At 38.2% G+C, this 14452-nt stretch overlaps 1 protein-coding gene across 5 annotated transcripts in view; it reads right to left on the bottom strand.

Moving 5' to 3' along the window:
- The window catches only part of WIPI1 (WD repeat domain, phosphoinositide interacting 1), a 63445-nt gene that overhangs the window by 21316 nt on the left and 27677 nt on the right, over positions 1 to 14452 (bottom strand). For all 5 annotated transcript variants that reach the window (XM_069076569.1, XM_069076567.1, XM_069076570.1 and 2 more), the window contains one exon: positions 8910 to 9006. In XM_069076569.1, the coding sequence (XP_068932670.1) occupies positions 8910 to 9006 (97 nt within the window). The remainder of the gene's footprint in view (positions 1 to 8909; positions 9007 to 14452) is intronic.

Genomic DNA, 14452 nt, shown 5'->3' with positions numbered 1-14452 from the left:
CTTTGGAGCTGCAGAATCCACAAAATGACCCAGAGAAGCTAAACTCCTGCTGAGGAATGCCTGGCACGCCAGCAGGAATCGGCCAGTGCATTGCTCTGGGAGCTGACCCTGGCCCCAAGGGAGCCAGAGGTTTTGGTCCCAGGGCGGGCCTGACCAACCACCCGCTGGAGGGACTTCAGACCACCAGCAGCTGTGGCGGTTTCCAGACTTATCAACACATAGATGCTAAGGACAAAGTGAGAGGTCAGTGCAATATGGACTTTGGGAGCCAGTAGTTGGGAGTGCATCGGCTTTTGCCCCCGGGGCCAGAAGCAGCTGAGGAGCCTGGCCCTGCAGCGGCAGCCACATATGGCTGCTTCAGCTCCTGGCCTGCAGAGTGTAGGGGAACCAAGCACCAGTCTGAGGGGTAATCGCTCTTACTTTAACCTGCTTGGATCTGGATTGGGGTGTAGGGTGGAAGTCCTGGGGTGTGCGACCAGCTTGCCAGTGAGTGTGGAGGCTTCAGAGAGGGCACCCAACTAATGCCTTTGGCATCTGAGAAAACCCCAGCGTTTGGGACCAAGCTCCCCTGTCTGGTGGCAGAGTCCTACTGTGGCAAAAAGCCCAAAAGTCAAGTAATTGAGTGGAAACATGAGCAAATGAGGAAAGCAAAGTAAATAGAGCAACCCAACTTTATACTCCTACTTTGGGGACAAAAAAAAAGACTGGATTCCCTCATAGATATATACTATCTGGGTGTCCTTAGGAAAATCATTTACTGCCTCAGGTAACTCTAAGAATAAAAATTGAAGATTTGCATTAGTGGGGGTAGGGTGGGTATTTCTTCACAATGAATTTCCAACAATAATTAAATCATAGGTCCAACCTAAAAACAAAATCTGACAACAATAACAAACCATTTGCATTTATGTAGCACTTAAGGGCCAAAGAACTTAACTACAACTCTGTGAGCTATTATTTATTTTTTATTTTTTTGCCTTTTGGAGGGCAATTGGGGTTAAGTAACTTGCCCAAGGTTACACGGCTAGTTTTTTTGTGTGGGTGTTAAGTGTCTGAGGCTAGAACTGAACTCGGGTCCTCCTGACTCTAGGGCTGGCACTTTACTCACTGCAACCACCTAGCCGCCCCTCTGTGAGCTATTATTATCCCTTCTATACAGAAGGGTTTTGTTAATGTTAGGGCCAGAACTCCTACCAACTTTTTTGGACTTTACAACAGCATTCTTTCTATTACTATTGTCTAGAAATGATGGGCCAAGACAAACCTCACCCATTTTACAATTCTGCCTGGTAATAAGCCAACCAAAATCACTAATACTTGTGCCAATCTCAATGAAGGCACTAGAAATTCCAAAATGATATAACTTGACTTTTAGACTATGTCCCTCACTAAACCAACCTTCTGTTGAAACAATTTTAGATCAAATGAAACTGAAAAACACACTTTTTTTTTAGGCTTAGACTAAAAAATTGCACCAGTGTTCCTCTACCAAATTTCACCAGGAATTGGGTTTCAATATGAGTAGCAAGTTCATATTACATGAAGAAATGACAAAAATTTTCTTAAGTGTCAAATGTTACTTCACTGATATCAACTATAACCCACTTGGCAGAGTCAGGGCCAGAACCCAGACCTCTTGGATTCCTAGGATTTTTAATTTATACCATATTTTTTTTCAGGCAGCATAACTGCCTATTAAAGACTTCAACATCTATCATCAATGTCTATCAATCACCAGCTAAGAAAAGGAAGAACTTTGGTTTCTGATACAAAATGGCCATTAACAGTTTACCACAAATATGAAGGGTGAATAGATGCTGGAACAAAATGACTACTGGCCTGTTTGCATGTATAATTCTATGTAGACTGAGTTATTCTATTAGTATTCCACAAAAGGTTATGAGTTCTGTCACGGTTGTAGAGTTGGCAAATCTTTCTAATGGTTTCTGTCTCTAATAGCTTAGAGTAAGGACTGCTGAACTGTTAGGAAATTGAGTTTTCTTGCGGCTAAACAGTTTAAAGGAAATCATATGTAATATTTGACACAACAGGAGAAGGCATGACATTATCAAAAAATTAAAGAAATTAACAGTTATATCAGAAATTGACTGAACTGGCAGTTTTATAGCCATTATTTGTGGGTTGTTCACCAAAACCAAAAGACATTAGATGAATGCTCTTCGATCTGACATATGAACCTACTAGGAATTAGAACATAAAGATGGGGTTCTCTGAGTCAGTCTCCTTATAATTTCACTAGAAGATATCAATTTTACTATCAATTAAAAATGATTTAAACACCATCAGTTTAAATTTGCTAACCCTTCACATCTTGAATAGATGTTTTTGTGATTTTAAAAGTGTAATTAAATTTAAATTTTTTCAATAAACACAAACATATTTTTCTTCCTGCCTTCCATCCTTTAATGGAAAAACAAAATAGATCAGAATCCTCATAACTAATATACAGCGTAAGCTGAGAAAATTACAGCACTGATCACATCCAAAACAAAAGTCTTACTCGGTACCATCACATCTTTGTCAGAAGGTGGATAGCATACTTCATCATTAGTCTTCTGGAACTCATCAAAGTTCTTAAGTCTTTCAAAATTCTTTTTTCTTTACAATGCTGATGTCCTTATAGGAACTGTTCCAGTTCTGCTCATTTCTCTTTATATCAGTTCATGCTATACAGGATTCTTTGAAATAGTCTTTCTTTCACCATTTCTTATAGCTTATAACACTAACACACACATGTTTACTATAATTTGTTCATCCATTCCCTAATTAATGGACATTCCCTTAGAGTCTAATTGTTTTTTTATCTCCTCGTTAGTTTGTTTTGCTTTCTATTATTTCCTCCTTAGTACTATCCTCCAGCTTAACCTCCACCCCCATCTCCACTTGTTATTGCCTGCTGAGTTTGACATATCTGATGACAGTATATCTATATATTTCAATATAAAATTCTGGGTGTGTCCACTTCAGATAAGAGTGAGGCTCATCTGATGCCCCCTCCCTCTCCACTCTTTCCTCCATATTTTTTAAATTTTTCTTCTCAAACAATCCAATTATAAGAAACAGCAAGTCCCTTTTCCCCCTTTTCTTCCTTCCTTCTTTCTACTTGAAGAATATCTTTTACCCTATCTTTTCTTTCCTCTCTTAAAACTCTCAAAATAGAATCAACTCACCCCCAGGTCCTCCTTTTTGTTCCCCCAAAAGAGGAGTTGGTACAAGGGAGAATTAATAGGGTAACAGAAAGAAATTAAGGTCAGTGAGGCATCTTCTCTTTTAAAAAAAAATGCAGTGATGAAGACAACCACAAAGAAGCACAGGCACGAAGGGAAGTTTTGAAAACTACATGTAGAAATTATTTACTTAAAAAGCAAGATATACAAAACATAGATCTGCAGTTTCATGCATAATCCTCTTTTTCTGTTCTACTACTGGATTTTATTTGGTAAGTTTAAGTTGAGAATTTTTTTTAAAAGTCATTAAAATTCTGAAGAGACATTTGTTTTTTCTCCCCCCTACTAGAAAGTTATCATCATTTACCTTTCTTTAAACTTTTCAGTTTGCATTTCAAATTTCCTACTCAGCTCAGGTCTTTTCATCAGAAATACATTAAAGAGCTCTATTCTGGCAGAGGTACAATATTTTTTTCTTGTAGGATTATACTCAGTTTTGCAGGGCAAGTTATTCTAGTTGTAAGAAATTATCTTTTGCTTTTTGGAATACTGTATTCCAAGACTACCTCTCATTTATATTTAAAGCTACAACCTCTTTTGGGATCCTATGGTTCCTTCAAACTTTAAATGCTTCTTTTGGTATGCTTGTAATATATATAAATATACACATATATCCTATATGCATATAGAATATGTGTGTGTGTGTGTGTGTGTGTGTGTGTGTGTACACACACACACACATTTTAATATGGGATTTTGGCTGACATTCCTAGAAATTTTTCCTTCAAGAGGCTTTTTCTGGAGGTGATTGCAGATTTGTTTATCTTTGTCCTTTAGTTTTAATTTATCTGGGCAGTTTTCATTTAGGATTTCCTGAAATACAGACAAGTTCTCACTTTATGTAAGTGGACCATTCTGGAGACCTCTACATAAAGTGGTTTTCATGTAATGAAAATTTGTCCCTGTATGAGGCAGGGAGAGAGAGGGAGGTAAAAAGCAGGCCCCATGCCTGTGGAGGGAAGGGGTTGACATACAGTTCAAGGACACATGGGGGTTAGGGATAGAGAAGCAAGAGGGGGAACACATAGGGCCAGCCACACAGGGGCCTGGTCAGAACCAAGAGGAAGAACATGCAGGGGGGACAGATATATGAGGGTCAGACATGGACATAGGACAGGTGGAGGACACAGGATGAAAGGATAGGCGACACACAAGGGCCAGGGACAGGCACCCTGCACCTGGTGAGAATGGACAGAAAACAGATGTGTAGGGGCCAGATGTAGACAGTGGGTGGAACAAGGCAAAGATTTCCTTTCTTGCATAGGAGGTTTCAAACCAAGCCCCTAGTCTGGTGGCGGTGGTGGTGTTCTCTTTGTGCATCCATTCTCCTGCTTTCACATGGAAGTTTTTTTTTTTAAGCGTTTTTATTTTAATTTTTTTGGTGGAGGTGGTGGTGGAGACTGTGAAGCACCAAGCCAAGAGGCAGGAGTAGAGAGAGAAAACACAGTACTGTACAGTACAGTTAACATAGGTGTCTTTTTGGAATGCGGATTTCTTTCAGAATTCTTTACATAAAGTCTAATCTGTGAAATGCAAATTTCTGAAAAGTGAGATCTGTATAGTACCAGGCCATCCTCCCCCGGCCATTTTTTTAAATCATGGTTTTCAGGGAGTCCAAGAGCTCTTAAATTGCCTCTCTTTGACCTATTTTCTAAGTCACTTTTTGATATCAGGTATGTTAAAAAAAAACTTTTCATTTTATTCTAATATTTCTTGCTATCTAGTAGAGTCACTGATTTGTGTTTGGTCTATTCTAGTTTTCAGGGAGTCTGTTACTTAGGTAAGGTTTACTACTTTCTCTTCTAAATCATTTATTAGCCCTCCAATTCCTTTCTCCAGAGCTTCCTTGCTTCATTTCTTCTAGGTATTCATGCAATCCTTCTGGAATATCCACTTTTTTGGAGTCTCTACTTGCTGTTGTTAAGAATTCCCTTTGCCTTTTAAAAATAATTCCCTAGATTGTAAGTGTGTGTATACACACACACACACACACACACATATATATATATATATATATTTGTGTATATACATACATATACACACATATATGTATGCATACATAGTGGGGGGGTATTTGTTTGTTTAGTCATCTCTCCAGCTTCAGTTCTTGAATTGGACTGCTAATCAGAAGTGGTCAAAGCTGCTTGGTTCCCCTGGATTCCTATGTTGACCTCTGTATTCCTGCCTTAGGTTCCCCTAGATCTTTGGACCATCTGGGCATTATATGGCATCTTAAGAAAGAGTGCTGGAGACTCTGGAGCCCCTATTTACATGCTGCTCCATGGGGCTTGTCAGAGCCCCACTAGAGGGCTTTTTCTGGGGAATCTTCACCTCTTGCTTCCTTGTGATATAGAGCTCTGCAAGTTTTGTGTATTTCTGGTCACATTGGGAGGCTTATTTACCTGTGTTGGCACTGGCCTTGTTGGTGGCTCCCTTTCTTCTAGCCACGGGCTTCTAACTTGTAAGGTAGAAGAAATAACTAGTTTTTCAGTATATTTCTTGATTATTCAGTCTGGTTCAAATTTTAGGTTTTTGCTGGAGTAAGTGCATGAGAGTTGGGTGGTCTGTCACCTTGGCTGGAAGTTCCTTGTAGTAATTTTCAACTTTTCCATCTCTTTCACTCCTCATATCCTGTGACAAGGCCTTGTTTATTCTGTGTCTACAACACCCCTTGAATCTACCCCCTTCTTGCTACTAACCTATGTCAGATCCTTACCCTTGCCTGTACTACATCAAGAACTTTCTAATTGTTCTTCCTGGCTTTGGTTCTATTCTTCTTGAAACAAAATAATCTTCTTATAGCACAGGTTTCACCACATCATTACCCTGCTCAATGCTGGTTTCCTATTGCCTTTAAAACAAAATAAGAACTAAACTTGGCAATTAACTTCATTTACAATCTTATTCCATCCTATCTTTCCACACTTTTCAATTATTCACCTTCACAAATGCTATATTCCAGCCAATCTGGTTTGTTTATTCTTTGTGGAACACTAATTTGCCCCCTTCCTCTCGTATATTCAAAGTGATAATAATGATAACATCAACAGTAAACACCTGTAACCCTATTCCTGCTCAAGTCTAGGAAAGGCCTATGATGTTGCTTGCTATATATGTGGAGGTAGATGTGACTCCAGAACAGCCGAGAGATCTCTCTAAACCAGAGCACTATGTAAGGTGGCCACATTACAGAAGGAGTTCGAGAGGTGGTCAGATTTTTGGATAGTGGAATGGAGAGTTTCCCCAGAGCCACAGCATATGGGGAAGATGGATTCTACCATGTCTCTTTATTCTCAGTGCCTGAAACCTTAGAGAAACCTATGACAAGACTCCCTCCATGAAACTGTTCTATCTCGGTTTCCTTAGCTAGCTAAAGAATTTACTTGTGTGAATTCTTTGGTCTATTCTAATTTATATAACCTCCCAATTTCTGTTTACTGTTTACTTTGGTAAAGAACTATTTATTTACTATTTATGATGGGGTTTTTTTTGTAATCAGAATTTGGTGGGAGGGAACTACGCTGGAGACAATAGCTAAAAGTTACCCTTCTCTTGAGAGCAATCAGAAAAATTGCCTTTTATTCTGAACCCCTCCTATTCCCAGACTACAAATATTTGAGATATAGAAGAAAGATATCATTTTAGCCTAATACCCCTCTTAGAGAGAGGAGACCCTGTGGTGAATTGATTCAACTTTATACTATCCTCTCTACTAGAGTTCTACACTCCCTTGTAATATCACTAATTCTGCCTTGCTAAACCCCAACTTTGCCTTTTTCTCCTCATCCTCTGCTTTCACTCCTATTCATGTGCTATTTGAGTGGAGCTAGAGAAAGTCATGAAACCATACTGACTGGGTCCACTACAAATTTATTGTTACACAATCACAACTTGATTCACTGCAGCAATACAATCTTTTTGCACCTTCCTGATTTGCTATCTCACTCACCTAAGAGGCTACTCCAAATCTTTTCATCCCTCTTCAAGCCTCCCTTGTCATCCTCTCTTCTACCCTCTCTCAGCTAAGAATCTTGCTAATTACTTCACAGAAAAGACTGAGGCCATTTGCCAACAGCTCCCTCTTCTTTCCTCCTCCTCATCTCAAATCCCCCAGATAACTTCCCCCACTGTATACTTCACCCCTGTCTTACTTGAAGAAGTGGCCCTTCTCTTTATCAATGCAAACCCTTCTATGTGCACTCTTGATCCAAATCAATTCCATCTTCACTAGAACATTTCTCCTCCTCTACCATCCCCACCTTCTCAATAATCATCACTCTCCCCTTCACTGTGCAAATATATGTATGTGTCTTAATCATCTTTTAAAAAAAAAAACAATCCAAACCCTCACAGGATACTTGACTATTCATTCTCTTACCCCTCATATACAATCTTTTGCTAAATATCCAATCTGTTGCCAAGCCCTGTCAATTTTATCTTTCTAATATCTATCAAATACACCTCCCTCTTTCCTGGTACAGATGCTCATCTCCTCATGTCTAGATTATTGCAATAGTCTACTAGTTGGTCTGTCTGCTGCAAATCTCTCCTGACTCCTGACACAAGTCTCTCCTCCACCCAGCTGCCAAAGTGATTTTCCTGAAGTGTAGGTCCAATCTTGCTCGTATTCAAATTCCTTCATAATTGGCACCCTCTTCTATCTTTTTACATGTTCAACTTCCCTACATCTTTGATATAGTGAATCCAGCCCTCACTGCTGTTCCTTGAACACATTTCATCTCCCAACTCCAGGCATCTTCCCTGGTTGTCCCTCATGCATAGAATGATCTTCCTTCATCTCTGCTTCCTGGCTCCCTTCAAATCCCAGCTAAAATCCCATCTTTCGCAATCCCTCTTAATTCTAATGGCTTCCCCTTTATTCATTATTTCCAATTTATCCTGCATATAACTTATGTTATATATATAATCGTTTGCTACTGTCTCCCTCAATAGACTCAGGGGGTAGGGGCTGCCGCACAGTTGATGCTTAATAGATATTTACTAACAGATTTACACTATATAAAGGTGTCTGAAAAGTTTCAGCATAGTTTTAAGCTTTGATATAGCTCTATATACAGTTCTCACATGTACAATTTTTTTGCATGTTGCTTCCCCCATTAGTGAAACTCCTTTTTATCTCACTGCTAGAACAGAGAGATTCCCTAGAAATGAACTGAATTCTTTAAGATTCTATTATCTTTTTCCCTCTCCTTGGTATACAAAACAGATCAGTCTCAAGCCTCTTTACTCTCATGACAACTTTTGTATTTTTAGAGAATCTTTTTAAAAAAGCTAACACCTTAACAAACTTCCCATATTCTGAGATGCTGCCAACATCAACTTCACAAAATCAAAAAATAAATCATACCGAAAGGGCTATCTATACTTTTTTGAAAGTGAGTCTCAATGAGGTTACAATGGTACCTACATTGTCCTCAAACACGATTCACAACCTTATGTAATTTTTATTCACCATCATTAAAACAAAGCTTCAAGGTGCCAAAAAAACCCCAAACCCCCCAAAACCAAACCAACTGCTTAAGGCTTTTTAAGTATGGAAAAAACTAAAGAATTTTCTGTTTGAGTTTAAATCTAATCTGTTTTAAGATAAAAGCATCCATACATGAATTCTTTGGAGCATTTGATTTTTTTTTAACTTACCTGTTGGGTTTACAGGTATATCCAGGATAGTCTTCAAAAGCTTCATATCTTTAATGTTGTGAATATAAATGGATTCCTCCAGGCACACCAGCAGCCTCTGCAACCACACAGACATGCATAGCTACTGAACCAAATTCCTTAAAAAGCACAGAGCAGACTATATGAAGTTACTCAGGAATAAATGTAAAGTCCTATACTTGTTTTTAAAAAAATCAAACTGCACAATACAAGATAGAACTGTTTGCTAGACGACAGACTTTATCTAAAACAAAACAAAACAAAACCCCCCAAACACCGGGGTCTTTGAGCAGACTCAATCATTTAAAAAACTAATGGGATCTTTGGCTGCATTCACAGCATTACAGTGGCCAAAATATGGGAAGTGATTATCCTCTGCTCTTGTCAGACCACAAGACTGGTGTACTGTGTTTACTTTTAGGTACTATATTTTTAGAATAATCTTGAAAAACTAGAGTGGAACAAAAGGAGAGTGACTAGAATAGTTGTGGAATTAAAAACCATATCATAGAGGAAAGCTGATTCAAGGAACTAGGGATATTTTAATCTGTAAAAGAGAAGAAAAGATGCTGCCTCTAAGCATGTGAAGAGCTATCATAGGAAGAGGGATTAAAATTGTTTGACTTTTATCCTAAAGGCAAAATTAAAACTAATAGGTCAAAGTTGCAAAGAAGTAATTTTCACTCAAAGGAAAAACTTACAATTTGAGCTTTCTGAAAGCCAAATGGGCCTACAAGGTATAGTTTTATAGGACTTAGAGCTGACTTAGATTTTCTAGGTCAAACTTCTAATTTTACAAAAGAAAAAATACCTTAGATCTCAAAGATAGCAAAAACCAGGGCCAGTATTTGAATCCAGATATTCTTTCTGAATTCTTTCTACTATTTTTTGCTTCTGCCTACATGATCACTAGAGGCCTTCAAATAGGAGCTGGATGATCACTTGTTAGAAGTATCATAAAAAGAAAAATTCCACCATACATATGGGTTGGATCAAATGACCTCTGAGATTCTATGATTTTGCAAGAGCTGAACTGAATCTAACTTTTGCTGGTAAACACACACACACACACACACACACACACACACACACCCACCAATGTATGTGACAGATAGAAATATGAAAAATGCAAAACCTTAAATAATTATGTTTTTTATCTGAAGTCTATCATTTTCATTTCTGTGTGCAGTCTTTATATAGGGTAATTGGTCCAGAACATTTTCTGCTCAGACCCCCCCCCCCAAACTCATTTTGATATTCAGTAAAATGTCAGCGATTCTGTTAGATATAATTCACAGGCTCTCTTTCAAAGTTCACAATGAAGTTTCCTTTTTTTGTTCTCTTAATGGCATAATACTTTACTTTTAAGTATAAAACTGCCCTTTTTGTTCAAATCTTTCTACTCCTTCCTAGAGTAGTCCTGTGCAAACTGTTACAAAGGTAAAGTCTGTCTTAGTGGTCCCTTCAAGCCTTTTAGTATCTCCCCTAAACAAAGGGTACACAAGATCTTCATGTTTGTTCCTTAATTGATGTTCTCTCATCTACTAAGATTTTCCTTCTTTCCTCACAAACTTGTCTTACGACCAAAGCTTTCCTTTGGCCTTGATCTTTTGCTAGGTAAACATGGTTTGGGATGAGTTAATAAGACAAACAAATCCATGTTAATATTTAGATAGCCATCCCATTAACTAAGTAATGTGTTATTCTTCCCAGGTAATATATTATACATATCTCTTTAAGGAGTGATGCTAACCTGATTGTTACAGAGGCTTTAATCACTGGAAGCTAATGGCAAAGTAACCTTTATTACTGTAACAATGGCACTATACAGCCAAAATGGAGAGAAATGTAAAAGATTTCCAGGTTATTCTGGCTTGCTGTGCCTTTTCTTTTTCTTTTCTTTGTTTCTTTCAGTTTTTTTCTCAATAGAATGACTTATCTAGTTATCTAGACTTATACCTAGTTAAAAGAGTATAATTACGTTAGAATATTCTATCTTCTTTTTACATTCAAACTCATTTAATCACATAATTCCCCATGTAAATGTTCCAACACCACCCTCCTCCCCCTCTCTATTTTTTTTTAAAAGCAGCCCCATAACTGGTAGAACAATGAATTTTGTCCTTGCTGCAGAGGCTGGTTGCTTACAAATGGATAAAGTATGAAGAAGCAAGAGCAATTAATTGCTCTGACAAGCTGCCTCTCACCCTACTTCTTTTTTATTTCTCCTGTTGGGACTAGAGACACACGCAGTTAATGGGGATTAGAAAAGTCAACCAGTCCTTCTCCTGCAACAAAGGTTAAACCTCAAATCTGAAACTTTAAAGAAAAGTACATTCCAGATGTAAAAGTCATTTTCCAAAGCATTGTTTCCCCTTTCTGTAACAAACACTTGCCAGGATCAGAGACTTAAACATCTGGAAAGGACCTTGAGAGTCTAGTCCAGCTTCCTTTTATAAATGAAGAATCTGAGGTCCAGCAAGGTTAACTCACTTAATACAAGGTCACAGGCGTAGTGTCAGATTTTAAGATTCAAACCAGTTCACTTGACTTCAAGTTCAGCATCCTCCACCCTGCCCCCTCCCCCACTATATGATAAGATTTGAATTACAAATAATTTTGCCATTATTGTTATGGAGTTTGGGGTGAGAATTTCAAAGAATATTAAAGGGTGCTAAGGGAAGAGTGGTGCCAAATAGCAAGCAGGAAAGAAATGGGAGTATAAAGAAGAGGAGAGAATTGTGTAAATAAATAGCTTTGATAGTGTTTGAGAGTTCTGATCACTCTGTAGGACATAGGCTAACCAATCTTAAAAGTCACATCAAATTAGTGGCAAAAAGAGGTAACTAAGGGGTGGCCAGGTAGCACAGCGAGTAAGAGCACTGGCTCCAGTGTCAGGATGACCTGGGGATCGAATCCTGGGCTCAGACACTTAGCACCCACCCAGAAACACCTGGCTGTGTAACCTCCAGCAAGTTACTTAACCCCAATTGCTTAGGGGCGGCCAGATGGCTCAGCAAGTAAGAGCACCGGCCCCAGTGTTGGGATGACCTGGGGATCAAATCCGGGCTCAGATACTTAGCACCACACCCAGAAATAACTGGCCGTGTAACCTTGAGCAAGTTACTTAACCCCGATTGCTTAAAAAAAAAAAAGGGTAACTAAGAATGAATTAATCTTCTGTAGACTACCACTAAATGGAAATATATCCAATGGTCTACAAACAAGGCACAAGTCATCTTAGAGTTGGAATGGTCTTCAGAAGACTAATACAATTAATACAACCCACTCCTAAAAATGAAGTTCCTTTAAAATTTATCCAATGATTGCTCAACAACCTTTTCATAGAAGACCTCTAGAGAGAGGGAATACAGTACATTCTGAGATAGCCCATTCTACTTTTAAACAGTTCTAATTGTTAAAAGTTTTTTTTTTTAATTTCCTAAAGGTCTTTCTTTGTAACTTTTACCCACTGGTCTTGACTCTGCTTTATACAACCAGTGGAGAAGAACAAGTCTATTTCCTCTTCCTTTTGACAGTTATTCACTTCTAAGGTAACTAACTTTCTTCTCCATGTTAAACATTCCCAGTTCCTTCAATCACATAGGCATAAACTCAAAGCCCCTTATCATCTGCACACCCTTAAATATATTTTTTTATTTTTAATTTTTAAATTTTTTATTTTTTTAAAGCAATTGGGGTTAAGTAACTTGCTCAAGATTACATGGCCAGTTATTTTGTGTGGGTGCCAAGTATCTGAGGCCGGAACCAATCCAGGGTCTCCCAATGCCAGGGCCTCACAGTGCTCTTATTCACTGAGCCACCTGGCCGCCCCTAAATTTTTTTTTCTTTTTGGAAGGCAATTGGGGTTAAGTGACTTGCCAAAGGTCACATTGCTAGTTTTTGTGTTAAGTGTCTGAGGCCAGATTTGAACTCAGGACCTCCTGACTCCAGGGCTAGTGCTCTATTCACTGTGCCACCTAGCTGCCCCTACCCTTAAATATATTTATGTCTTTTGTACAATGTCATGCTGACATAATATGGCAGATGTGATACCAATAGGATTCTACTACTTCATTAGTCCTGGGCAGTTGCCATATCCCACTACTAACACATAATTAGTTTGAAGTCCAATAAAGGCAACACTTTATTGAAGCATTTCCCTTTAAAGCTTTCAAGTACAAATACACTCAAATTACCTTTCATTTAATATATATCATTCCTCCCTTGTCCCTTCTACAGCTTACTCATTCAAGTTCCACGTTCTCTACTCTATATAAAGGAACATACTTCTCAGGGAAGAATTTTAGACCCTGCAACCAATCTGTGTTCTACATAATTTGGTGATCTAAATGAAATCATTATATTACCTTACAGAAAGTGATATCTTTCCACAAACAAGTTTATGAAACATTCTCTCTCCTTTGCAAACAAAATTATTTTGGGTACTTTACATCTCGTAGACCCCCCAAAAAGCCTTTCACTTTCTTCCTTCCCTTTGACACTCCCAGTACTCCTCTCTCTTTGTTAAAATCTGCCCTATAACATAAAATCTTTTGTCATGTTAATAAAATTTATTAATGTAAACTATCTGGTGTTACATTTCGCCATGACTACCCACAAAACGAAGACAGAAAATGGCCCTTAATCCATGTAGCACCTTCTATTTTTATCGTGATAATGACACGAGTGATGGTGGTGAGGGGGCAGGGAGACAGTGCTAAGAATGCCGCAAGTTGTAGATCATCTATAAATTGCAAACTGACTAATGGTACTGTAAAGGTGAGATCCAGGGGGGCCGCTGTGACAACATGAATATATTGATAGAGGAGCTAAATCATATTATTCTTTTTTTTTTTTTTTGCTTTTTGGAGGAGGGAAGGCAGGGCAACTGGAGTTAAGTGACTTGTCCAAGATCACATGGGTGGTTTTGTGTTAAGTGTCTGAGGCCGTATTTGAACTCAGGTCCTCCTGACTCCAGGGCCAGTGCTCTATTCACTGCACCACCTAACCACCCTAAATCATATTATTCTTGATGCTTTCTATAATTTATACCAGAAGAAAAAAGGAAGTTGTACCTAAATGGAAGATTGGCTTACAGATACTCTTTGACAGGGCAAAGAATGGAATAAACAGAGTGAGTTTTATTGCATACAAAAGCAACAAGAAATGTTATTTCATGGGATGTCAAGTCATCGCGTATGGCAGTACTGGAAAGTATATAAAAGGAAAAAAAAGACCACCATGAAAAGCAATTGCAGCTTATGTATCAACAGCGGTGCCAAGTATGAAAAGGCAGATATTCTATGAAGATGTGATCAATTAAAAAGTAACAAAAATTATATGATTATATCATTAGATGCAAAAAAAGTTTTTGACAAAACCCAAGTCATTCCTGTTAAAAAACACTTGAAAGCATAGATATAAATGGATTTTTCCTTAAAATGATAAGAAGCAACTACCTAAAACCATCAGCAAGCATTATTAATAAAGATGATAAGCTAGAAGCCTTCCCAATAAGGTCA

The sequence above is a fragment of the Petaurus breviceps genome, unplaced genomic scaffold (genome assembly GCF_028583685.1).
Source record: "Petaurus breviceps papuanus isolate PSGF00001 unplaced genomic scaffold, PetGlider_PUasm1.0 90925, whole genome shotgun sequence".
In the NCBI taxonomy this organism is placed as follows: Eukaryota; Metazoa; Chordata; class Mammalia; order Diprotodontia; family Petauridae; genus Petaurus; species Petaurus breviceps.
This window is presented reverse-complemented; position numbering and strand designations above follow the sequence as displayed.